The 25,896-nt window shown below is 48.8% G+C and overlaps 8 protein-coding genes across 8 annotated transcripts; 5 read left to right on the top strand and 3 right to left on the bottom strand.

The window, feature by feature from the left end:
- Window positions 1-968: 968 nt before the first annotated feature.
- Window positions 969-2,357, top strand: N7520_009323 (cystathionine gamma-lyase CYS3; the record flags this gene model as incomplete). The annotated part of the gene is made up of 4 exons (XM_057143257.1): window positions 969-1,073; window positions 1,127-1,212; window positions 1,269-1,716; window positions 1,794-2,357. 4 exons carry the CDS (start codon window positions 969-971, stop codon window positions 2,355-2,357), a joined length of 1,203 nt encoding a protein of 400 aa, XP_056992545.1.
- A 1,407-nt stretch (window positions 2,358-3,764) lies between these two features.
- Window positions 3,765-4,979, top strand: N7520_009322 (protein-histidine N-methyltransferase; the record flags this gene model as incomplete). The annotated part of the gene is made up of 3 exons (XM_057143256.1): window positions 3,765-3,917; window positions 3,971-4,267; window positions 4,323-4,979. The coding sequence occupies 3 exons, from the start codon at window positions 3,765-3,767 to the stop codon at window positions 4,977-4,979; spliced, it is 1,107 nt and encodes a 368-aa protein (XP_056992544.1).
- Window positions 4,980-5,202: 223 nt separating this feature from the next.
- Window positions 5,203-5,878, bottom strand: N7520_009321 (putative NADH-ubiquinone oxidoreductase 178 kDa subunit; the record flags this gene model as incomplete). The annotated part of the gene is made up of 3 exons (XM_057143255.1): window positions 5,203-5,362; window positions 5,421-5,665; window positions 5,765-5,878. 3 exons carry the CDS (start codon window positions 5,876-5,878, stop codon window positions 5,203-5,205), a joined length of 519 nt encoding a protein of 172 aa, XP_056992543.1.
- A 1,233-nt stretch (window positions 5,879-7,111) lies between these two features.
- Window positions 7,112-11,057, top strand: N7520_009320 (uncharacterized protein; the record flags this gene model as incomplete). The annotated part of the gene is made up of 2 exons (XM_057143254.1): window positions 7,112-9,903; window positions 10,115-11,057. 2 exons carry the CDS (start codon window positions 7,112-7,114, stop codon window positions 11,055-11,057), a joined length of 3,735 nt encoding a protein of 1,244 aa, XP_056992542.1.
- Window positions 11,058-11,848: 791 nt separating this feature from the next.
- Window positions 11,849-16,541, bottom strand: N7520_009319 (uncharacterized protein; the record flags this gene model as incomplete). Its single annotated transcript, XM_057143253.1, has 5 exons — window positions 11,849-12,545; window positions 12,639-12,749; window positions 12,811-13,257; window positions 13,310-16,263; window positions 16,329-16,541. 5 exons carry the CDS (start codon window positions 16,539-16,541, stop codon window positions 11,849-11,851), a joined length of 4,422 nt encoding a protein of 1,473 aa, XP_056992541.1.
- Window positions 16,542-18,008: 1,467 nt separating this feature from the next.
- Window positions 18,009-21,344, top strand: N7520_009318 (putative C2H2 finger domain protein; the record flags this gene model as incomplete). The annotated part of the gene is made up of 1 exon (XM_057143252.1): window positions 18,009-21,344. The coding sequence occupies one exon, from the start codon at window positions 18,009-18,011 to the stop codon at window positions 21,342-21,344; it is 3,336 nt and encodes a 1,111-aa protein (XP_056992540.1).
- Window positions 21,345-22,699: 1,355 nt separating this feature from the next.
- On the top strand, window positions 22,700-24,978 carry N7520_009317 (putative C2H2 finger domain protein; the record flags this gene model as incomplete). Its single annotated transcript, XM_057143251.1, has 5 exons — window positions 22,700-22,705; window positions 22,792-23,426; window positions 23,483-23,746; window positions 23,799-24,404; window positions 24,453-24,978. Coding segments are annotated over 5 exons (2,037 nt in total), but the record flags the coding sequence as incomplete, so codon positions are not given.
- A 221-nt stretch (window positions 24,979-25,199) lies between these two features.
- N7520_009316 (uncharacterized protein) lies at window positions 25,200-25,665 on the bottom strand (the record flags this gene model as incomplete). Its single annotated transcript, XM_057143250.1, has 3 exons — window positions 25,200-25,255; window positions 25,330-25,456; window positions 25,537-25,665. The coding sequence occupies 3 exons, from the start codon at window positions 25,663-25,665 to the stop codon at window positions 25,200-25,202; spliced, it is 312 nt and encodes a 103-aa protein (XP_056992538.1).
- Between the last annotated feature and the right edge of the window lie 231 nt (window positions 25,666-25,896).

Genomic DNA, 25,896 nt, shown 5'->3' with positions numbered 1-25,896 from the left:
TGTCTTTGTAGGCTATTGTTTTATATCAAGTCACCTGACGCCTAGTTTGTCATATACTATGATCTTCTAACTTCTTCCATCTAAAATATTTACCTACCCTGTCTCCTATATCTCCTGGTGAGGGAGAAGATCTATCGCTTGCAATAAGTTTCCCATAATAGGCAGCAACCTTGGAAAACATGCAGTATCGAAGAAAGGTTCCCCAGGTTTTGTTTTCTCGTCCTTATACACATAGGTACTTCTACCACCAACCTTGAGCAGCAGTCTTACAACTTAAGGCAAAGCCAAAACAAGGTCAAAAACTCAGAGCAAATTTTGGCCTCGTTTAGTGCAGGCAAATGATATCTCAAGAGGTGGTAAGGAAAATCTTTTAATTTCATCGGAAAGCATAGGAATGACGGCTTATTAATCCAGCTGATCGGAGTAACGTAGATGGCGGAATCTGGGGATATATTGCACCATTGTACAATACGCCGAATGCGGTGTTGTATAATCTGGAAGACCTGATTGTACTAGGTTTAGTCTGGCAGAAATTTTTAATACGTGTACTAAAACAGATGTGGTCGTTAATCTAACTTCTGAGATTCTTGCGTAGGTAGTATGGTTGAAGATCACGCCGATCACTCCGATCAATCTAGATTTCTCCGAGCCACCGGCGTGTTTAGAAAATTTTCACCGATGGCGCGGCTGCAGCCGGCAGAATGACCCAATTGTGGATCATCTAGCGTCTCCTTGACCAGTGAAAGCTTGACGATCAAGATCTGCGCCCTACAAAGAACTGCTGGAAACGTAAAATTAAATTAGTAAGTTCGGGTTTTTTTCTGCCTTTCCATAGATATAGAAATCGCCTCCCTCTGCAAGGTTCCTGGTAAATTCCGCTTGATAAGCACAGTGATCTCATCCTTGATAAAAGCATCCCCTTCGCTCTGGAAATCTCTTTCTATTGATTTTTTATATCTTCTGTCAAAATGGGATCCTTTGAGAACTCCCAGTCTACTGAGCGCCGGTTTGGAACCCTCGCGGTTCACGCCGGTGCCCCTCATGACCCCACGACTGGCGCTGTCATTGCTCCAGTAAGTTCATTCCTTCAGTTGAAACAGCTCACCAGCTAATTGATGACGTCCAGATCTCTCTTTCTACTACATTTGCTCAGACCAGTGTTGGTAGCCCTGTTGGTCTTTACGAGTACACCCGCAGCTCTAACCCGAATCGGTCAGTCGTAAATCCTAACAATTGTCAAAGCCCCACTAATAAATATAAAAATCTAGGGATAACTTCGAAGCTGCTATTGCTGCCGTTGAGCACGGCAAGTATGCCCTTGCTTTCTCTTCTGGCTCTGCAACCACCGCAGTCATTCTGCAGTCCTTGGCTGCCGGGTCCCACATCGTCTCGGTCTCCGACGTGTACGGTGGTACCCACCGCTATTTCACTAAGGTCGCCTCCGCCCACGGTGTCGAGGTGACCTTTTCGCCTGCCATTGAGGAGGAGGTTGAGAAATTGATCCGTCCTAACGAGACAAAGCTTATCTGGATTGAGACTCCCTCTAACCCGACTCTGAGCTTGGTGAACATTCGTGCTGTTGCCGAGATTGCCCACCGCCATGGCATTTTGGTGGTTGTTGACAACACCTTCCTGAGCCCCTATGTTCAGAACCCCTTGACCCACGGTGCTGATATTGTGGTTCACTCCGTCACCAAGTATATTAACGGTCACTCCGTAAGTTCCTTTTTTTTTTTTTTTTTTTTTTTTATGTAATGAAAATCTTTCCATCTCATTTACTGACCTGGAGGTAGGATGTTCTCATGGGTGTTGCCGCATTCAACTCCGATGAATTGAAGGAGCGCCTTACTTTCCTCCAGAACGCTATCGGCGCTGTCCCATCTCCCTTCGACTGCTGGCTCGCCCACCGTGGTCTGAAGACCCTGCACCTGCGTGCCCGTGAGTCTACCAAGAATGCTACCGTTGTGGCCCACGCCCTCGAGTCTTCCCCCCACGTCATCTCTGTCAACTACCCCGGTCTTGATTCCCACGCCCAGCGTGCCATTGCTCTCAAGCAGCACCGTGATGGCATGGGCGGTGGTATGCTCAGCTTCCGTATCAAGGGCGGTCAGGCTGCTGCCCACAGCTTCTGCGAGCACACCAAGATCTTCACCTTGGCTGAAAGCCTGGGTGGTGTCGAGTCTCTCTGTGAGGTTCCCGCTACCATGACCCACGCCGGTATCCCTCGGGAGCAGCGTGAGGCATCTGGGGTGTTCGATGACCTAGTTCGCATGAGCTGCGGTGTTGAGGATGCCGAGGATCTCCAGGCCGATGTGCTCAAGGCGCTTGACCTGGCCGTTCTTGGTTCTAAGGCTTAAATGATTACCGCATAAAATTCGCAGATAGTGAGCCTTTGATTTGAATCTTTGCATAACGAAACTAGATAATAGACGATTCCCTTTTGTCCTGCTCCACTGGGAGCTTTGGCTGAGCAATTCCAAACCATCTCTTCTCTTTTGGAAGTTAATTTCATACAAAGTAGTTTCCAATTCAAGTAAGTCCCATCCTATGGGAAAGCGAGCAAACTATTCCCACATCCTTATCCCACAATGGCACGTTGCTGACTTGGGCTGAACTCTCACCATATTTCAATACCATTCTCCCAAGTCTGCCCATTCTATGTGTTCGGAGCGGTCGCCCCAAGTGTCATCAAAGGCTACCTGCGACAGTAAATCTTCCGAACTGGTGTCGTCCGTTTTAATCTCCAAGGCTGCCACTATGTTTTGAATGGAGTCTGTCCTGCTCTCAAGCGAGTCACTGAGCAGTATGGTGTCGATCAGTACGGATTTCAATTGGCAGCATGGCTCTGTAAATCCCTCGAGCTCCTCTACTTTGTTCTCGTTTGCTTTCTCCTCTGCCTTTATCGCAACGAGCGTCGCCAATCCTTTGATTCATTGTTTCATCTTGGAATCAAGTTCTTCCAAGCTCTTTATGATAGCAAGTTCATCTATCTCATTTTCTTCCTGTTCCTCTTTGGACCGTTGCGGTAGGTCGAAGTACCCCTTGTTTCTCACTCCTTCTTGAACTGTGTGACAGGCTTTTCTCCCGTTTAAACTTGGATTTGAGGCTTGGTAACTCTCTTGTCTTAAGGAAAGAAGTTCGCCTATGCTCATCTTCCTGGTCTTCGCGGTCTCTTGTTTCCTGGCTCTTCTTTCTCTTATATTAGCTTGTGCTTTTTTCGTAGCTTCGACATTTTTCGATGCCTTGGCATTAAAGTCTGCTAAGCTGCAATCGAAATCCGCTATGCTGATATCGAGGTCTGGGGGCTCCTCATTGCTAATACTGCATGTATCCGTGGCTGTGGTATCCATGGATGTCCTTAGATTGGTGGGTATGTTGGTATTCGTAGTATAATGGGCTCGGATGGGTTGTCAGGAAAAAATGTTTTCTCTGAGTTAAGTAACTTTATGTACCTAGTTAATATGACATATGTTTGGCATCGTTGAATGATATGAATCCATGGAACTCCCAAGGTTCCATCTGAATTAAGTCTAGTTCTTATACTTGCCTTAACCGGATGGCGGGGCCGCGACTTAGTCATCAACGGCAGAATTGCAATTTTTGGATATAATCGCGATTCACGAAGTTTAGAAGAATCCAGTATCTGAATTCAATATCGAAATTGATCTGCCTATACTGGTCAGGCTACAGTCGGAACCATATTCACAGAAAAAGTCTAGGTTGACGCGCACTTCGCTTAACTGAACTATCATCCACACTTGATCATGGCATTCAGCTTTGGCTTCGCAGGAGATGACATCGATATTGATGACTATGATGTCAATGATACTCAAGATGCTTCTGTTCAGACACATGCAGGCTCTAGGAACTCACTCCCCGAGCTGGTGAAGCCCTGTAAACATATTTTGGAGGAATGGGTGAGTTTGTATATGTACATGTTTTTTCAAACAGTCAGTCTAATCAATTACAGCTGTCAATCCTTCCGTCTCAAATATTTTACAACAGGCTTGCCATCAATGGTACACCAATTGTCATTGCGCGCCGAGAAATCATTGATATTCGCACGCAGCTGATGGCGGAAGATACCGCGGACCACGAGAACGAAGAGTTAATCGCGGGCCTCGAAGAAGGCGACCTCAAGCCTAATTTCTATGAGGGTGGGTTTAAGACCTGGGAATGCTCCTTGGACCTTGCCAAGCTTGTTGCCAACGAAAGCACAACCATCGAGTCATTGGACGATTCACAGACAAACTTTCATATCATCGAGGTGCGTACCTAGATGACCCTCGGATCGATGAATGCATATACTCACATACAAATAGCTCGGCTCAGGCACAGCAGTGCCCTCATTGACTCTTTTTGCTCATATTATGAAGCAAACCGTACCTTCACAAGGAGCTACCCCGCAACGGAAGATCCTTTTCACATGTGCGGACTACAACGATGATGTCCTGCGACTAGTCACGCTACCAAATCTTCTGCTGACGTGGCACCACATCCGCCAACAGTCTAACACGGTGGTAGAGCAAGAAGCTACCCCAGTGCAACCGGAAGAAGAGCTTGACATCACGCCTGAACTGATCGATGAATTCAAGAATGATCTGACTAGGCGCGGAATCATCCTCAATTTCGTCTCAGGCGCTTGGTCTCCTGAATTCGTTGATTTGGTTTTCTCGGCGTGTGAGGCCGAGGACTTCAAGACGTTGCTGCTTGCCAGTGAGACTATTTACTCGCCGGCGTCATTGAAGGCATTTTCCGAGACTCTTCTTGAATTGTTGCGCCGTTCGAGCACAGCCCCTGTGAAAAGCCGCGCGATGATTGCAGCTAAGAAGGTATATTTCGGGGTTGGAGGTGGTGTGGATGAGTTCCTTGCGGTGCTGAAGGACGTCTCTGGAAGTGAACTTGCAGTTGAACAGAGGGTGGATATGCAGTCCGAAGGTGTCGGCAGGGTGGTTTTGGAGGTTACACCTGCCAATTAACATGTGGCAAACAATACATAGATGCACATATGAGACAAATATACCAGGACGATATCTAGTTGCTCTTCCTACAAAATTCAAGTTTTCGAACAAATGGAATTCAAATGATCAGGTACGGGATGAATCTTCCCAGTCCCAACGTATATGTACATGTTTTGTCTCCCCAACAGCGCAGGTCTATTAGACTGCTAACCAACATAAATAAGAAAATAGACACCATCGCTTAGATGGCCTCATCGTGGATGGAGATCTCCCGACCCTGCATCCGTGCAATCCGGGAAGCATCGATATCCTTATTGCGCTGCTCGTAGTGAGCCACAACCTTGCTCAGATCCGCCTGAGAGCCCGGGGAAACGTTCCAGGGAGAACCGGAGTTCATCAAACTAAGAAAAGTGACAGTTAGTTTCAAAACTATCCACTAAGGGTACCTGGAACACGTACTCAGGCTGCATCAGCTCATAGGCCTCACGAGGTCCCTGACTCTGGAGCAGGTGGCGGTCCTCGGCGGCTTTCTCCAGCATCGCGGTGTGAATGGCATTGCGCTGCTCGAATGCTTCTTGCGAAGGAGTGTACTTGCTGATCAGGCCGGAGATCATGGACTCGGAGCCGGATTCCTGGGTCGACTTGCTGAAGTGGTAGAGGAGGAACGCGGAGGCGAAGCTGCCGACGGTCACGTAAAAGCTGCGCTGTTGATTGCGTAATGCATGTTAGCGAGGGTTCTCGTGCAATTGGGGTGCTAGTATCTCGTTGCATCCCAGGGTTGGCTGGCGGGGGATGGAGCTTACGCCAAAGCTTTCGTTCACGGGCTCAGCGTGCGCGTGGGATGAGCCGAAGCGACGAGGTGGCTGGGAGCGCAGCAGCTGCCGCGATGAGGCAGCACAGCGTCTGGCGGCGAACATGGCTGGAGGACAATTGGCAAGAGTCGGTTGGTGATGACCCTTTCGGCAGCGGTGATAGGATGAAGTTGCGAACAGATGAGGAAGTCATGTGACCATTACTATATTTGGACTAGTGCGCTGCATCACCTACAAGTGAGATGATCAAAACATCCAACCCAACCAACTCCCAGGCTGGAATTTGAACTCCCTGCTGATTCTTCTGTTGCTATTTCCATTGTGTCACTGAAACTGTGGGGGCCGTACAGCCGATGCAAGAATATCGAGACCGGGGAGCGTCTACATCCTGCCGGGATTGGGTGGCTGGTGTCCGACTGGATGCCTCATTTATTTCCATCTCCAACTTCCCCCCCCCCCAACTTATATGAAAGTGGATCACCGAATGCTAATTCTCCTATAGCTCATACTAATTTAGTTAGTATTACTTGAACTATACCTAACGAAAAAGCAGTGTCTGGCTATCGATTGAACAAGTCAGCTTTTTGGGGGGGTCCCCACTATGCCTTGTTCACACGCCCGAACCCCATTGATGCCCAATTGCCATGGCGCACTACAATTGGATCTCGCTTCGGTTCAAATTCGAATCCTCGCTGTGCGTTCCGCTTTGTGGATGTGCCGATCAGCGTTACGCTACCTTGTCAACCCGGTCGGCCTCAGGATGGGTACCAATATACCCACTAAGGTTCGGTCCGCCATGAGGCCTGACCATTGAGAGCTTCTCATGTCTGGTCGACTTTCTTTTCTCTTCTTTTTTTTGTGTGCTCTAGTCCTTCCTCATCAATCCAATTACCTTGTTTTCCTTGTGGAAGATTCCTAGATCCATCCTAGCAAGTTTATTCATACTCTCAAACCGCCGGAAATTGTCATCTGGACTTGCCCGAATTGTCTACGTGCTGGAACGGACAACCTTGACTTCGTGGACCGCACTCATTTGTGCCCACTTATCGAGTCGTGTGCTATTGATTCTCTGCCCGATTATCATCCAGCGCACCTTGACCCATCACACACCGCACTCCGGGCCCCAGTTTATTTCCCTGCGGTGTGCGGCCTTTTTGAGCTATATCTTGAGGCCCATAGCACCTTGCAAATGTACAGTCCAGACAGCCCCATGAATCGCCCGACTTGGACTTCTACTTATCATCTGCAATTATTTCATCTTTGAAACAGTCTCCCTATTGGAAACACGTCTAATCAGCCCACTTAAGAAGAAGCTTGGGTGCCCATCAGTCTACCACAATGGCAGCTGGTGGTAAGAAGGCGAAAGCCAAGGACAAGAGTAGCAAGGCTGCTTCCAAACAGAAGAATAAGAAGACCAAGAGCCCAGAAGCTACAGATGATCAGACGACAACTGAAACCCCTATGCCTGGTAGCCCAGACTTAGTGGCGCAAGATCAGAAACCTGTCGAACAAGTACCGGAGCCTGTACATGAACCGGCTGTACAGCCTGAGCAGTCTGAGCAACCCGAACAACCTGAACACGCTGAACAACCTTCAGTATTGGACTATCTAGACGAACAGTCTGAGCAACCCGAACAAACCAAACAACCTGAACACGCTGGACAGCCTTCAGCGTTGGACTATCTAGACGAACAGTCTGAGCAACCCGAACAAACCAAACAACCTGAACACGCTGGACAGCCTTCAGCGTTGGACTATTTAGACGAACAGTCTGAGCAACCCGAAGAAACCAGACAACCTGAAAACGCTGAACAACCTTCAGTATTGGACTATCTAGACGAACACTCTGAGCAACCCGAGCAATCCAAAGAACCTGAACACGCTGAACAACCTTCAGCGTTGGACTATTTAGACGGGCAGTCTGAGCAACCCGAGCAAATCAAAGAACCTGAACACGCTGAACAGCCTTCAGCTTTGGACTATCTAGACGAAGCCTCTCCAGCAGCAACGCCACTCCCTCCATCACCACTGCCGCAGGAAAAAGCACTTGGTAATGCGGAACTGGAACAGATTGTCACTCAGTCACTGGAACCTGACACAAATCAACCCGCTGTGAACAGCGATACGCCAGAGGCTGGTCTACCTGTGCTTAACGACGAAGAATCTCACGAGCCTGTCGTTGAGGTCGAAGAGCAGTCGCTACCCAAAGAAGATAGTGTTCCTGTCGAGCATTTGGAACCTAAAGAGAAAACGCCAACTCTGTCTTCTACCTCATTTGCTCCATTCTCCCCTGTGCCTACCCAGGTACCCCTGCCATCGCCTTCTCTGACCGAAGCACGGTTTATGTCAAGCCCTTCACCAGATAATTATTATTATTCTGGATATTCTGCATCGCCGGCGCTTGTTCCATACGCTTCGCACGCTTCGCCATACGTTTCCCAATCTCCATACGCCTCGCCCTACGCATCACCCTTCGCCTCGCCCTACGCCTCGCCTTACGCCTCACCGGTGCCCAAAGTCAGCAGCCCTCTCGCTCGCTCCCATTACCCTTATATGCCTCCTGTTATGTCACCTACCGCAACTCCTCCACCACCTCTCGCCCCGGCAGCCCCTGTAGCTCCTACCGCCCCTGCTGTACCTACAATTGCCTCGAGAGCACCATCGATTACTCAAAGCTACGGAACGGCTGCCCACTCCCCAGTCATGAGCTCAGCAAGTGCTGTTTCTCCATACACTCATCCAGCCTATCCTTATTACCCTCCAGAGGGCCACTCTATGCAACGGAGCTACAGCATTAGCGACTCCTCACCGTACGCTGCGTCTTTCCAGGCTATCCGTGACCTCGGCTTAGGCAACGCCAAACCGACTGAGAATGGCTCTCCATCGCCACCAGATAGTGACGCCGAGCACACAGAGCTTCTTCACCGAATTCAATCTGCACTTCCCGATATCAACCGCCTTCTGCATGGGTTTAAGGCTACCCATAGCAAACTCTCAAGCCGAGAGGCGGAGATGAAGCAGATTGGAAATCAACATGAACAAGCTTTGCTGCACAAAGATTTCTATATTGAGGCGTTGCAGTCGCAAATGAAGAAGACGGCCGCTGAAAGTGCCGAAGAGGGTGCAAAGTTGAGAAATACCATCAACGAGCTGCGAATGGAACTGGGAAGTTTACAAGAAAAGCAGAAAGACCTCGAGGATGGTCTGGCTATCCATCAAAGGTCGAACGAGGAACTCTCAGAGTCCAAAGTTGAACTTGAAGCGGAGATTGCCAAACTCAACACCACAATCCAAGAGACCCAAGATGCGCATGCGAAAGAGATGGAGGATCAGAAAGAGGAGCATGCAAATGCGCTTATTACCCAGAAGCAGGAGCTGACCGAGCTTTTTGAAGAGATCAAGAGTGAAGACGAGAAAGCAGCCAACGACACTTTGGAGGCACGTGAGAAGGAACTTCGCGATGAACATGATGCCCACAAGGCAGAGTGGGAAACCGAAAATGGGAATTTGCAGCAGTCTATCGAGGCCCACCGCAATGAACTCGAAGCCACGAATGCCGAATTGGCTTCTAAGGTCGCTGAGCTGGAATCTAAGGAAACTGAAATACAGACCCAGTTGGGTGAACTCACAGCTGTACGCGAGGAGGTGGCATCCAAGCTGATGGAGTTGGAGACCAAGGGAAACGAATTGGAGGCAAAAGAAAACGAGTTGGCGGAAGTTCGGGCAAAGAGCGCCCAGGACCTGGAAGCTCTCCAGCAAAGACATGCCAGCGAACTGGACTCCATACGATGCACCCACCAACAACAACTGGCCAACGCGGCAAAGGAATTTGACGAAAAGATTTCTGCCATTGAGGCGCAATTGAATGACAAGGAACAGTCCTGGTCGGAGGAACGGGTTGAATTGGAGAAGCTGCTCTCGGAGAAGAATAACGACCTGATGAGCTCGGAGCGAGAGAAGGAGAAGCTAGAGGAAGACGGTCTTATCAAAGAACAGCAACTTCAGCGAGCCGTTGATGGGATGCGAACCACCATTGATCATCTGGGTGAAGACTGTGACCGATTGAGGAAGACACTGCACAGCCTTGGTGAAGCGACCGACCTCAAGACCACCAAGGGCGATAAGTTCTTGTAAGTCAGCCTAGTCTCCGACTCCTCTGATTGTCTTGTTTTATGACTTTTACGTTCATGTTCATGATCATGTCTCTCATTTTCTTCTCTTTTGTCTATACACTGAGACCGAACATCTCCTCTCGTTTTTTTCATTTCTTATTCTATAGAATCTCATTTTGATAACATCATAAAATGTACTGGATTCTAATAATCTTTTCTGATTTTTTAGTCAAGACTGTTTCACTCAGCTTTCGCAATTGATCCACCAGCTGTCAAAGGAACACTTTTCTTACCTCCCCATTGACCCGCCCAAAGATATTCTCTCCAAAATTCCACCCGAGCTGCCATCCTTCCTCGACAACACCCCAGCCTCTCAAGCACTTCGATGTGCCTATGTTGAGCATGTGGTATCCAAAACCATCACCTATCGGGTATTCCAGCCCTTCCTGTTCACCCTGGGTCGCCGATATGATAAGGCCGACACTTTCTTCCAAATGCTGTCCATGGATATCCGTCGAAAGTCCGTCCGCCGCGAGGCCTTTTGGCGCCAGCAAACCCTCAAGGCAGCCTACACCGCCTCCGACGCCAAACAATCCATCAACGTGGCAGCAGCGGTGATCGTAGATGAGATCGTTGACCACATCAAGCACTTCGCTGACCCCAAACACCTGGACACCCTTCTAATCGGTGTTCGCAAGATTGTGAAGCTGGCTGCTGAGACCTGGCGCCACGCCCGCGTCGAACGGGAACTCGTTTTGGCTTCCCTGCCCGCACCTGATGCCCAGGGTATTTCCAATGAAGGATGGGACGAGTACGGTACCTCCGGCGCTTCTAGTCCGGGACCTAAGGGTGATCCGGCCCGCCATGTCATCCTTCGCACTTTCCCAAGTGTCTTGCGGGAGGCTGCCCACGAGGACTTTGCCAGTGGGGAGCGGGCTAGTCCTTGCATATACTCACATGGTGTCTTACTTTATTCGGATTCTCCGGTCGTTATGGCGCGCCTGCAGGAATTGGCGAAGAGATCGACTGATACTTTGGTTGCTGATGAGCAGTTGTTGCCAAGGACTCCGAAAGGCTCTCGTGAGAACTTGGCACTCAAGGAGATCGATAGGTTGGCAACTTTGACTGTCCAGTCGGCGCCGACTAGTCCGACTAAGAAGGGTCAATTTTGAAGACAGAGTTGATGATGTTCTCCTTTACTGTCTTTTAAACATTCTACACTCCTTCTCCTTTCCTATGGTTTTTTTTCTATCGATTTGAGCGTGTTATGTATGATCTGAGGTGTTTATTCTAACGATTTGGGCTCGATAGCATGTACTGGTGCGATGATATGTATGTAGTGTTGGATGTGATTTAGCATGTTTGTTTCTACCATCAAGAAATATTGTATAGGACATGAGATATGATTGATCAACAGAATATTTGTACTACTCTAGACTGAGGTACCTCGATACCCTCGTAAATGATTCCCAGAGGTAGTTCGTGGTTGTAATCCTTGAACAGCAGTCTGTTGGCTTTCTGGTGACGCAACGGTGGGGTAAGGTCATTTTGAATTATTTGAAAAAAAAAAGATAGGATAGAGCGAAACGAGTAAATAAAAAGACCGTGATTCCTGAGGCAAGGCCAGAATTTTATCGCATTTGAACAAAGAAGTTTTGCAGACGACTGGGGACTATGGTGATAAATCTGCGAATATGAACAAATTATTCATGACAGGTCAAAAGAACAACGACAGTAGCAGTTGATCCGCAGCTATGCTTCCGATTCAGTTCAGATAATCTTGATCTTAGCTGTAAGCCACTTTATCTTTCATCATCCCCTTCACCGGGATCCATCAATGAACTTAGCTCATTCTGTACTCTGTGAGTCATGAAATATCAGTCCCAGCCGCTCATTTCTATTCAGCTATTGTATTGGACTAAATCAGGGCCTAACTCACTATCTGAAATTTCCAAGGTTATTCTCAGTGCTCAGTCTTCCCAGCCATCCACAAATTCCTGAACCAGCCATCTTTCTCAATGAGCTCCATCGGTGATCCCTCCTCAACGAGCTTGCCATGGTCCATCACCAGAACCTTGTCAAACCCCATAATCATATCTAGCCGATGACTAACCATGAGCACAGTGTATCCTACAAATTCCCGCGATATGATCTCCAGCATGACCTTCTGCGTCTCGGTATCCACACTACTGTTGATCTCGTCGAGGATAAGAACACCGCTATCACCCCGAGTCCAAAGTGCAGCTGACTTCGAACTCACGTATGCATCCCCTACCTCTGCATTAAGCTGCCGGGCACGGACTCGCCGGCGTAGAACCGCTCTGGCCAGATTGAATAGCTGCTTCTGTCCGTGGCTGAGCGTGTCGGCTGTGAGTCCTACCTCTAGACCCCCACGGTCAGAGACTAAAGGCCACAGTCCTACTGTCTGTAGGGCTGCGTGGCACTCGTCGATTGTTGCAGAGTTGAACGGGTCGAGATTCTTTTTGAAGGTAGTGCGGTCCGGGAAGAATGTTGGATCCTGTGGAACCGCGATAATACATTGGCGTAATGTGGAGCGATCGATTTTTAGGAGTGAGATATCGTCAATGATGAGTTGCCCAGTGCATGGAGTGAGTGGGTCCAAGAGGCGCAAGAGTAGAAGAATGACGGAGGATTTGCCACTATGCAGGAGCTGTTAACACTTCCTACTAGGATATGGGGGGGGGGGGGGGGGGAATGGTCTCTGATGTTCCAAAAAATGGGTTCAGACTCACCTTCCGGTTCTTCCACAGATGGCTACTTTTTGCCCTGCCTGTATCGTGAATGTCAAGTCTCGAAGTGCAAGATTATCCAAGCCTCCACGGATCTCTGCTAAATCCGTCCCGCTGTAGCCAAAATCAGGATATATTCCAATCGCACCAATTTACGTATGTAGAGAACACTTACCTATATGATGCAGATATGTTCTTGACCATGATCATACCCCTCTCGGGCCACCTATTAGGGGGTTGAGTATCCTCGCCCGGTAGATCTTCCGGGACGGTGTCATCCTGAAAAGACTTAATGCGAGAAACAGCCCCAATCGAAGTCTCCAGTAACGTGTAAGATTCCACTAGAACAGCCAGATTCTTACCAAAGCCCATGATTGACACCAAGCTCGCACCCGTCAAGCTAGTGCTAGAGCGAAGCTGAGTGGTAAGGATTACTACTAGCAGTGCAATGACCGCCACAATCATGTTGAGGACAAAAGACAGGCATCGCTGTATCATACTCAATTGATAAGCAGGGCGTTGCGATGTGTCTAAAAGGCCACAGTTGAAGATGACAGAGTCCTCCGTCCAGCCAAAAGCTCGCAGGGTGATGGTGCCATTAATCGTATCGAGGAAATGCGTGCTGAGAAAAGAGACTTAGTAAACAATCATAGATACGGCTGCAAGGGTCATACTAGAGTGGGCTCTTCGCCTCGAGATCCAAGAGTCGAAGCTGGCGAGATGTGCGAAGATAGAATCTTTGAACCCCGAAAAGAATCAATACTACAAAAGGATAAGTAATAATGATATACGGCGATGACGTTGCGATCACTGCCGCCCCTCCTGCCGCAATCCAGATCTGTAACGTAGTGTTGGTCAAGGATTGGGGAAGCTCCCCATCGATAAGTGACAGGTCCTGGGAGAACAAGTTGGTGATGACGCCCGTATCCATCCGAGAGAAGAGTCGCAGCGGGGCAGAGATCACTGTTCTCAAAGCTGCGTCGTGTAAACGGGACCCGGAGTTGCGAATGAATATTAGGAAAGCAATAGCGGCAACACTCAACAGTGTGAATAAGCCGAGGGATTGTAGAAGAGCGTAGATCCCAATATAGAAGGATTTTGACTGGTTGAAAGAGTCTGCGCTCCAAAAGCCTAACCAGATAGTAGGGAAGTTGAAAAGAAACCCCGTTAAAACACCAAATATCACAAAAATGGCCAGCCAGAAAGCACCAATGTTTCGACAGTAGTATGTGAAGACGGCCGCATCACCCATGGCTCTACTCGGTTCTGTGCCGCCAGATTCATCCGCGAATTCTTCATTCTCCGAGGGGTTCGCTTTAGGTGACTCCCCTTGAATACCGGTTTCAGATTGGGAAATCTTCGTTATTGGGTCGCATGGATCGGCGTTGGCCTGGAGCCCGAGAGTGTGGATATATTGTGGATTTGCGACAAGGTCGCAGAAACGACCCTTTTCCACGATGGTACCATCACTTCCCAGAGCAACTATATGGTCAGCTAGAGGAAGGTGTCGAGTAGTATTTGTGCAAAGTATTGAAGCCGCTCCTCTCTGTCTAAGGATGCCTGTCGGGCCGAAAAGGTTGTGGAAAACTCGCTCCTCTGTATTGGTGTCCAGACCACCAAGAGGATCATCGAGTATGAGCAAGTCACATTGCAGATACAAAGCTCTTGCAAGTGCAACACGCTGCTTCTGTCCACCACTGAGAGCGATTCCATTGCTACCTATCTTTGTTTGGTCTCCTTGAGGAAGAAGAATCAGGTCCTGAGATAGCATGGTTGCTTGAACAACGGCGCCATATCTTTCCTCATCGACGTCTGAATACCCTATAATGACTTCCTTGATCCGTTCGTTGGGCAGAAAAGGAACTTGATGACAGTACCCAATTTTGGCGAATTTAGTTCGTATGAAGGTTTCCCCAGATGCGATCGGTATCTCTCCCAGCAGTGCTGTGCACAACGTTGATTTACCGCAGGCAACGGGACCAATAATCATTGTCAAGCCCCGTGAGATGGACAGATTGATGTTCTTCAGAGTGACAATATCCTTTTCATATCCAAAATCCGCGTTGCGGACCTCAATCGATGGCCAATTCCCAGCCGAATCATCTTTCTCGGAAGATCCATACGCGATAAGTTGGCGAAAGTCTTGCCTGGGCTCTTGCTCCAAAAAGAGTTGTATTCTTGACAGACACGAAAATGCCGCAATCAACTGAGGAACGACTTGAAACAGCGAAGTCAGTGGTCCAGAGAGGAGCTGGAGCCATGAAATTGAGGTGTACACTTTTGAGATATTCAATTCGCGAGATGTGAGAGCGAATGCGAAAACCGGACCTAGAAGAACGGGGACGTATGCAATGCCCACAGACCCGACGAGAAAAGCTCGAAACTTGCCCCCGGCGTCTATTTCCTCACCACGCAACATTTGAATGGCATCTTCCACAGGCTTTGTAAGCCCGGAAATCTTCAAGTGTTTCATATTGCTGATGACGTTTGCGGTATGACCAACCCGCTTCTGAATGGACTTCATCCAAGCTGTTTGTCTGGGACCGACAAATCGTACAAGGATGCTGGATGAGATGATGCAAATGAAGACAACAACCATTGGAGCCACGAATGCTGCCCCGAGCCGCTGCTGAAGTAACCAACAGGCGACTGCTACCTGGATTGGGCTTGCCCAGAATTCGTGAAGCTGCATCAAACCCATTCTAACTCTTTCCACATCGGTACTCATAAGGGTCACGGCTGCCGCATCATCTCCATTGGAGCCCCGTGCTTGAACTGTCTGGCGATATATCGCAGAAGCTAAGCATGCTCGAGTTTTAAATAAGGCTCTCTCTTGCAGGTACCAATAGAGGGCAGTGGAAAATGAAATTCCTGCGTAGACTAGAGCTGTAGCACCAATCAAGCCGTAGCCCTTATTGGTTGTCAAGCTGTTGTTAGGCTCCACGAGGAAGCTCAAGATAGCCTGAATGAGAAAAGGCTGGCAAATTGTGAATCCTACTAGGGCGATGCGAGGAGCAACTGGCAGCAGAAAGGGAAGTGCTAAATTGCGAGCAACTGCTTTAGTTAAGCCATTCTTGTCTCCGTGGAAGCCAGTGAGCTTGATGTGGGTGAACGATGGTTCCAGGGACTTCACAGAGACACTCTTGTCTAAAGGAAAAAGATCCGACAAGTTCAGAACCTTTCTGTACCCCAACATAAAAAGTGGAGTAATCCAAACGAAGGTTCCGAGCCCATAAATACCAGTCGCTTCTTCGGGGCTATGGATTCTCCAGTCCCATCCCAGCCAGCTCCGTCGATGCACTGATTCCAATAGGACCAGAATAGCCTTCCATGCAACGGTTGCAGTAAAAATTTTCACATATTTGAGCTCATGGTAGCTGTGAGCTAGCAGCCACAGGGACCGTACTTGTGCAGCATCACAGAGCACAGTCAGGGAGAGGAAAACACTGAGCAGTATTGAAGGCCGGGGTGAGCGGGAATGTTCTAGAAAGCTCAACGCAGCTACAAGTATTGCCGCAAACAAGCTTAACACGGAAGCTGATGTAGATAGCTCAGTCGGAATGAATGGCTTAATGCTGCCAATTATGAGGAGAGAGAGTTGCAAGCTTGTGTAGATTGCCGCTGCTGTCTTCAAAGTTACCCAGGCCCATTAGTTTCGGTTCATCACAGTTCCAGGGTCGAGGGAAACCATACAAGCTTGATCAGTTGGAAGATTTTGCCATCGACTGTCTTTGCATACGGTTTGCGTGTCAAGAAAATGACTCTCGGAACTGACAGAACGATAAAGACAGCGGATGGCAGTATGGAGAGAATGATCTTTTCAAATTTCAGCGTAAAGTCGAAGTTTCCCCGGCAGCCTTGAACGGTAGGGCCAAAGGAAGTATCATCTGCGCATGAGACTTCCATTCCGGTGATCTAATCGGTTGACGCAAAGTTGGCAGAAGCGGCGATTGGGGGTTGGTACCAGTTGAGAAGGCACCGGGAAGGGGGGGGGGGGAGGGATGATATGCTTAATAATTCGAGCTTACAATGGGGTAGATCAAGGGGATCATAAAAATCAAACTGTTTCGTAGACCGACGGTGATCCGTAGATAAGCGAAACAGTCTACACCCCTGTAAGTCTGTTCTAGAACTCAAGGCAGCCACTCATTGCCCAGTAGTGAGTGGTGAGCGTAATACGCCATTATCTCCTGTGATGGGCATTCCTAGCTGGTACTTCGTCTTTTATGATCCCCTGAGTAAGCTTTACAAGTTAGTATCAGTGACTATCAAGGTCAATTCTAGGCATGACAACTCAAGTTAGTTATATGTATAAGTTGTAAGCGAATCTTGTAGGTGCCTGAGGCCATACCTTATCGTCCCTATTGTTCACGTTGATTTATCAAGTCTGTTCATGAACTGTCCCATCTTTTAGTAAACATTGAAAGTAACCTTACATCTCCGATGTTGACAATTGAATGACGTCGAGACAACCACAGACTCTTTCCCCGCGGCCCGGCATTTATATATTTTGTTACCCATGGATCCAATGGATTGGAGCAGATCTTCGGAGACTTTCAGTGTAAACAATATTTTTACTGTATAGTACATGCTGCAACTGCAACTTGCAGAGAAATATTGAGGATATGGGGCCAAAAAGATAAAAGTGGGAAATTGTTGCCCGGGCGCAGTTTCAGCGCGTGCGTTCAGCCTCGAGATAAGTTGGGAATTTCCAAGCCTTGGGATAATTCATGTCAGAACGTTCAAATTTCTTATGAAAATGTGGAAGATAAATAGCTCTAAATATTGGAATGCTTCTAGATACGAAAAGAATCAGTTCCTAGAAAGAAGTGAAGGCGCCAAGCGCTAAATGAGGCTCATTACTGTCCTCACAAGGCTGACCTCTGTGGAACTGTGGACCTCAAGCTGATTCCCCTCAATCCTGAATCCATCCCCCCCCCCCACCCCTGCAACAGGGCGCTTAACTTCCTTTTCCCTTTCAAACACTTTCTACTCTTTCCGTTCTTTCCGTTCTTCAGCTCTTCAACTCTTCAACATTCAAATGTTCTAGTTCTATAACCATATTCGGCCCCCATCTCTTTCCAAGTTCTTCACTTTCAGCTACACTCGGGCCTTATCAGCGCGCATTACTCTTCTTCTTTTCTTACTCTCGACTCTTTATCATCAAGAAAAGGGAGAGACAAAGAACGACTCGATTTTTATTGTCGCACGACAACCTCGATGCCCGCTCATCTCTATAACAGATCTAAACTTGCGTCCACTGCCCTACACCCATTCAATGCTTTCCCCTCTTCTCGTCCCCTCTCGCCTCCATCTGAAGGTGGCTCTCCCAAATTGCCTGCATGGGCCACAGGACCCGCTCATCACTTGAAAATGGAGAGCACTCCGTACTCCGGACGTTCGCCCGTGCTAGAACCGAATACCCTGGATCCTTATTTGTCAGTGTCGTCAGACCCGGAGGAAATCGTTTTTCAAGCGAGTGCTATCCGCTTGACGCCTGTGGGGGGCAGCCCGAATCAAACCAGCCCTTCTCCGATCGGGGAAAATGATACCCAGGGCGGCTCCACTATCCAAGCGAACCACTGGGCAGGAAATGATCATCAGAACCAGAGTAGCTGTGCCTCCCCTGTTTCGGGTGGCTTTCTGGACCCATCAAATATTGAGTTGGGTGGGGTCGACTGGCGCGATGGAAAATTCAACGTGGAGTCGACTGGCTCGGTTGTCCAACAACAGGCGTGGTCATCTTCCATTGCCGATTCGTTTCCCCGACAGTGGCTCAATCCAGAGCAAACCATCCCAAGCCCTTCTTCCGTTCAATGTCACGCGACAACTCAGAGCTATGCGCCCAGCCAGGGCTCGTTGGCTAGTGCTGACCAATGGTATGGGCCTGCACAACTGACTGTCACGACTGATCATATCCCGGGAAATGACTTGGTGTCGGCCTCTACCGCCAGAGGGAGAAGTCCGCTCAAGAGCCCAATTGGGATCACTGTGTCAAGTGTGTCGCGTGGGGATTCCCCCGTCCCAGGGCCCTGCCACGGTAGACACCCAAGCCGATCGTCGATGCATCTCTCGCCGGGACATATGTCGAGTGATTCAGACGATGATGGTCATGTCGATGACGACCACCGTTCGGTCTCGTCTCTTTCTGTCGCGCGAACCAACAACGGTCAGTGGATCCGGAGCCCCACGACTGGTCATATCGGCCTTGAACCGTCCTCCCGAGGGGATGAATACGTGCAGAGTCCCAACGATCTTAAAACACAGCGCGAACGCGATCAGAAAAACCAGAATATTACAATCTGGCTGAGCGCCAATGCCGAAGCAGGCGGCGATCAACCGCCTACTCGCCAAAGGAAGCATACGAGTAACAGACTGCGAGCAAGGAGTACTGGGGACCGCCCTCTTCATCTTCAACAACAAGACTACTTCAATCTGAAGCTTCCAGATGACAACTATACCCCTGGACCCGGGGTCTTGGTGCGTGAAAGCGAGGGGAGCGATGACGATGCTAGTGTTGAGTCTGATGGTTCTGCGCCTGGCTCTCCTCCAGCTGATCTCAATGATCCCGGCCGATATAACACCGCACTCGAAGGGTTCGCTTCACTTGAATTGACCGAGCCAACTGAGGGCTTCTGCCTCTATCCTTGGCAAGATCATTCATGCGACTCAACGCCGAGGAAGGAAGCCATGCAGCCGGGGAGTTCCACTGCGGCGATGGTGGAGTTTGAAAAGCGGGCAAAAGACGTCGAAACCGCATCGCTGGCGGCGACTGTGGATAACAACAGTCTATTTCACGTCAGGTCTGCATTTACGGAGCTGAGTATTAGTGCCGAGCCAAAGCGCAAAGAAGGCCGCTCTCTCTTTTCAAAGCGTTCATTCTTACAGGCAAGCTCGTTACTCAAACGTCAAGCATCGGATCTCACGACTGCCACTGCCAACGTCGGTACCCAGAATAGCTCCGGAGTACCACAGCGGAAAGAGAGCCACTCACATCGTCATCGGCTAAGTTTGTCAACGAGGCATCAACGCTCTCCGAGCTTGACTGATGCTCTGATGTCTATGACAGGGCAGATATCAGCCATTGGAGGAAATAATGCAGTTCATGCCGTCTCGCCAAACGCAGAAGTCGACGTAAAAAGTCATGCAGCGAAAGCTCGCGGTCGCAGTCGAAGTGAGGTTCCACGACCAGTGACTCCTGGACTAATGTCCCTAATGACTGGCCATGGTGGGCCACCTGTTGCCAATTTCCTTTCCTCGCCAAGGAGCTCAGCCGAGAATGAACTTGTTCGAGCCGCTGCACAAGACGTGGGACATCTGGCTGTTAAAGATGAAGACGACGATGAGGACCACATGGATACGGATGTCAATGGATTCGTGATGAAATTCCCACCCGTGTCGCACTTGCCAGTGCCAACTTTCCAAGGGTTCAAACAACAGATCATGGATCTGAACCCACTACTAGAGCCGGTTCTGATCGAACGGTTCGCTCGTGAACAAGTTTGGCGATATGAGAATTTGGTGAAGCTGCAGCAGACTCATTTGGACGAGATTGTCAATGGTACATGCCAATCTGGTAAATTCTGCGTTGCTCAGGGAGGCGAGGCGGCATTTATAGATCAGAACAAACCCTCCGCTGAAGCTGGGCAGACCCAGTTCCGGGTCACAAATTCGAGCAATTGCCACGAGTCGCCATGTGTGGGAACGGAAAGCTCCCTTGCATCCGCCCAATTTCCCCCGGGTGTGCCAATTCCACCTGTGAACCGCCTGCCTGCAGAGTTTGAGTGCACCATTTGCAACAGTGTCAAGAAGTTTCAGAAGCCATCGGATTGGTCCAAGCATGTTCAAGAGGATCTGCAGCCATTTACGTGCAGCTTCCCTGATTGCAACGAGCCCAAATCTTTCAAGCGTAAAGCAGACTGGGTTCGACATGAGAACGAAAAACATCGACATTTGGAGTGGTGGACCTGCGCTATCTGTGGCCATACATGCCACCGGAAAGACAATTTTGTCCAGCATTTGGTCCGTGAACATAAGATGATCGACCCTAAGGTGAAGAAGGGCAAAGGAGTCGAGGGGCAAGCCAGTCGGGACCGACTAGCGAAACTGCTCGACGAATGCAGGCATGAGACCGAATTAACGGCCGAGTCCGAGCCCTGTCGATTCTGCGGGAATATCCTTGGCAACTGGAAAAAGCTACAGGCGCACCTGGGGAAACACATGGAACAGCTGGCAATGCCTGTTCTAGAACTTGCGAAGCAGAGCACAGCCACTCCTAGCCTCCCTGCAGGGGTGTCTGCAGAAACATACCCCCCTCTTTCCGCGCCGTTTCACGGACAGGATGCAGGGGTGAATCGGGCAACACTTCCCACGCAATATGTCAAGGCTGGCCCTGTCAACCCCATCCCTTACGCCATGTCACTTCTTGATTATTCTTCTATCTCGGGAACCGTTCTTTCCACAGAGCCCGAACCGATTGCCGAGTCCTTCTACGGCCAAGTCAAGCTCCCGTCTCAGACCCACCTCCCGCACCAGAACTCTGTGACGTACCCACCGTACAATCCGACCCACCTGACAGAGACAGAGACGAACGCTTCTTATTCCAGCTCGTTATACCCCGCACAGGCGAGCTACCCGCCGTACCAACATATGGCCCCTACGTCGCCCTACTCAAATTCCTATGTGAACAGTTATTCCTCGCAAATTTGATTCACGATTTATTACTTCTTCAGCTATTTGGTCTTTCTTGTCTCGTGTTTCTTTTTCTTCTTTTCTCCTTTTTCTCTTTTTTTTTTTTCCAACTTTGATTCTTGATTCTTGGAATATTTCCGAGTATACGTGTATACCCCTTCTGTCGATTTTTTACTCTTGTCGGTTGAGTGCAGCGTGTACGTCACGGCAATGGATGCGCATGAAAGGGATGAGATATTTGATTTGACGAATTTCTTTCGTTCTCTTTTCTCTCTATAGTCTTCTCTATAGTCTCACTGTCCATTTATTTTGCCTCCTTCTCGCTTCTTTTCTTTCCATTTTCTCTCTTCCCCCCCCTAGAACAATGGTGAGCATGCGAGTGTTGAGCTATTTCCTGCATGAAGCGGAATGAGCCGATAATCGCTCGAATATTATGTACATATTTAGTGCGGGAATTCTGTCTCAAAGTGGCGTCGAGTGTGCATAGCATATGAGAGATCATATTTGGGAATCGGATTTACCGGACAAGTGACGCACCCCATCCAAAAGGGGGAATTGAACCCTAATCAAGGGGCTTCAGTGTAGCTCCCTAGCAACGCGTGGGATGGCCTGTCAAGATGTTTCAAGCCGAAACCTTCCCCTGCCATGCGCTCTTTATCCCTTGAGTCTTGACGGCATGGCAATGGCATGGCGAAGGAGTGGATTTGATCGGCCCTGTCACAACCCGATGCGGCTTCCTTGCTTTACGCCAGCCACATCTTAAGCGACAGATGCCAAAGGAATCTCGCTTAACCAAGAAGGGAAAGACATGAGAAAAACAAGAAAACATGTACCGACAGACAAAACGGTAAAAGCCTTGATTCAAAAAGAAAATATAGAACCGTACACTCGGGAACGGGTGCATGATCCTGATCGGCAAAGAATAAACTAAAGATTGGATCTCTAACTAGTTCTATCGTTGATGATCTACCCGGGTGAACATCTCCACATGGGGCTGTGCAAATCAAGGGATGTACATTCCTTGTCTCACTACGGAGTACACCCCTCATTTTTAACCCTTGATTCAACTTTTTCCGCGTGGTTAATTGTATCGGCTCGGGGCGAGTGGATCGACGATGCGTGTTTTTTTTTTTGGGCTTCTTTTCGCGCATGCATGCACCTCGTTTTTGTTTTTTTTTTTTTCATTTGTCATTTTCCATTTTTTGCCTTTTCGCCATTTAAAAAGAGGGGGTTTGCTGCATTTTCCCTAACCCTGTCATCCCGGCTCCTTAATACTATCTTGGATTGGTCGAGGTTTGAAGGCTCATATATACGGGGCTTGTTTTCTTCACCCGGGTTAAACCTCCTTAGCCTATACATCACCTGGTCACACTATGGAGGTTAGTCTTTCAACTGCGGCTCATTTTCATTTCCATTTTATATTTGTTTCGGAATTCCTGGAAAGTTCCTAACTTATTCTTTCTAGGATATACGTTGGTGTGATTCTAATGACGTCCTGCAGGAGATCATGGTCAACTCCGTCAACTCAGATCTAGCGGATTTTCAATCCAATCTAGCTCTGGGGGATTCAGCCCCAGATCCTTTACTGGAACTACATTTGACTACAGATCTGGCATCGCTCGATCCACACAGCCACACTTTCCTGAATCAGTGGGCCCCCGGGTCCCAGGACTTTTACTATCCTAACTACCCCGCCTCTAGGATGGAACAGGATGCATGGAACCCGTTGTTAGCTGCTGGTGTCCCTGCTCCCTCAAATATCTCTCAGATGCACATAGCCGACTGCGCTTTCCCGAAAACCCACTATAGAACCCCGTCCGAGGCCGGCAGTCAATATATGGGAAGTTTGCACTCGGCGGATTCTGGATATGGCAGTCACGGGGCTCACTCGGTCGTTCCATCGTCGTATGTGGATTCGCTATCGAGCCCACAGATCGGTACCAAGGAACAAGGTTTTGTTGAGCCAATGCCGTTCTTTGATCAGTCTCATATGACGGGATCGACATTTGCGCGGGATTTCGGTGAGGCTTTGTTTGATGCTTCGGTCAAATGTGATCACCCCGCTTGCTCCTGGGTTGGAAAGTGTCCTTCCGACAAGAGGTAGGTTCCTCTTCATGTGTTTCATTTCAGTTGGCCATGGTATTGATTCGTTCCAGAAAACACGAGGCTCGTCATCGAAAGCTTTTTAAATGTGATGAGCCGAACTGTCCTCGTAAAGAGGGCTTTGGGACAATCAATGACCTGGCCCGACACAAGAAATGTGTGCACAACAAGGAGCCCGAGCGAGGTCCAAAGATGATGTACCTCTGCTATGGGAAGGACTGTCCCCGTCCCAATAAGCGATGGCCGCGTCTGGACAATTTCAAGCAGCATCTCAGTCGGATGCATGCTGGGGAAGATGGAGAGGAATTGCTGAAGAGGTAGGTTTATTTCGTTGCTTTGATATGCCCTGGCCCGCTAACCAATTACTAGATCGATGGACTGGCACGAGAGTATGACTGGTCGGCCTGACTACAAGCTCGAAGATACTGGCTCAGTAGGGTCATTGACCGACATACAAGACCACATCTCTTCTCACTCTGGTGATATGGATATGGATTCAGATGGACCCATGCACCACGCACAAGATGAATATCTCTCTCGTGAAGAAACCCCCAGACCACTTTCCAGCAACCCCCCATCTGAAATCGGTCTCCTGGATTCTCGATCACAATTACCACCTCTGGGATCTATGGGTGTAGACGATACGTCTACACAGGATAGCCCCGATAACGCCATAAAACATGCACACCTCAAGTCGGAGCCATTTGTCACCGATGCTGCCGACAATCTCATTCACGCCATGACCAAGATGATGAACTACCGGGCTCGGAAAAATCAAAATAACGACGAGGGCATTGAAGTGGAAACCGATCCTACCCTCTCCCAACCTCAACGACAGATGCTTCAAAAGGTGCTCTCAGTAGCCCTAGAACGACTCTCTGATGAAGCTCCAGCAGTCCAAGAACCCGACCAAAAGCAGGACTGGTTTCAATGCGATATATGCTCGAAGCGTACTCGACTTCGCTGCGAGATGAAGTATGTTGACCAACCCCTTGATGTTCAATTTAGTCTAACAGTATCTAGGAAACACCAAAAACGACACGAACGGCCCTACGGGTGCACATTCCCCCACTGCGCCAAGTCTTTTGGCAGCAAAGCCGACTGGAAACGCCACGAGACTTCTCAACACCTACACCTTCAAAGCTGGCTCTGCGCCTTCCACGACCCCTCCAAGGGTGAATCATGTGGACGCATCTTCTACCGCGAGGAAACATACACTCAACACTTGAATCAACAGCACCAAGTTCCCAAGAACCGGTTAAAAACTACCCTCTCCTCCACTCGTCTTGACCTGGCCGATCAATCCCATTTCTGGTGCGGCCTGTGCACTCGCACCATTCTACTCCAGAGTAGCGGTTCTACAGCGCTAGATGAGCGCTTCAATCATATCGATATTGAGCATTTCAAGAAGGGCGAGCGAGGCCATGATTGGATTTTCCCGGAGTTGAGGGAGTCGCCTGTCCTGCCTGGTGCGGGACAGGGACCTAACATTATGAAGGCTGGGTTACCAATAGTCCCAGAGGGTAATCAACGCAAGCGCAAGTACACGGGTGTGCATGCGCAGTCTGATAGATTGGGTTGATTCTGCTTTTTTGTTCATAATGAGTCTTTGTATAATGTGATATCTCCGTGGCAGGGCCCCGGCTGGGAATAGTTTTAGACATGGAACAATTGCATATGAATATAAATCACTGAGCACTATCCCGTGCTAAGCTTCATTTGATAGGAAGTAAGGAACAATATAGTACACGTCATGCATGACTCAGGGCTTCATTTCTGAGCAGCCGCCAGCTCCCGAGCCTTTTTTTCCAGGCCAGAAAGTTGCTCTGTAGTAAGTAAGTTAGATAAACAAAAACAAATCAAATCAGAAAAACAGAAATTTCAATGTAGAATTTTTTACCATTCTTTTGAAGTTTAATATCATCCGTCTCCAGCTTCATCCATGTCCAATAGATAATCTGGTAAGTGAGCACAGCGCCCAAGAAGACCTTCCCAAAGGGACGGGCAAAGGCACCGTATGCTGAAATCTAGACTCGTATTAGAAATCAATGTACTTATTGCATGGTATGAATATGCATTCAAATGATCGTAGAGAGACAAAACATACCCCTTCCCGGTAGGCACTTTTCTTTTCACTGAATCTTGTAGCGGTAGAGCTCCATGTCCGAGAGCTGTTCGCGTTACGGATAGGGCCTGCCAGCCGTGTAGAGAAACGAGTGAACTGTGGGAGCAACATGGTGTTGAAGCGGTATGGAATGGAATGGGGTTGGGAGTTTTGCTGGTGTCTGAAGTTGGTGGATGAGGTTTAGCGTGATTGCCTTTTTGGGGAAGGTGGGGCTTGGCATTTGTATGAACATTTGATCGAATTTTATAGTGAAGTGGATTTGGTTGAGGATGAAGGATGAAGTGATTGGTGTCATATTTTTAGGATCACTTTTCTATAATTTCTTCTACCTGTTGACTATAG

Source organism: Penicillium odoratum (assembly GCF_028828045.1).
Source record: "Penicillium odoratum strain IBT 22623 chromosome Unknown utg000006l_segment0_segment0, whole genome shotgun sequence".
In the NCBI taxonomy this organism is placed as follows: Eukaryota; Fungi; Ascomycota; class Eurotiomycetes; order Eurotiales; family Aspergillaceae; genus Penicillium; species Penicillium odoratum.
This window is presented reverse-complemented; position numbering and strand designations above follow the sequence as displayed.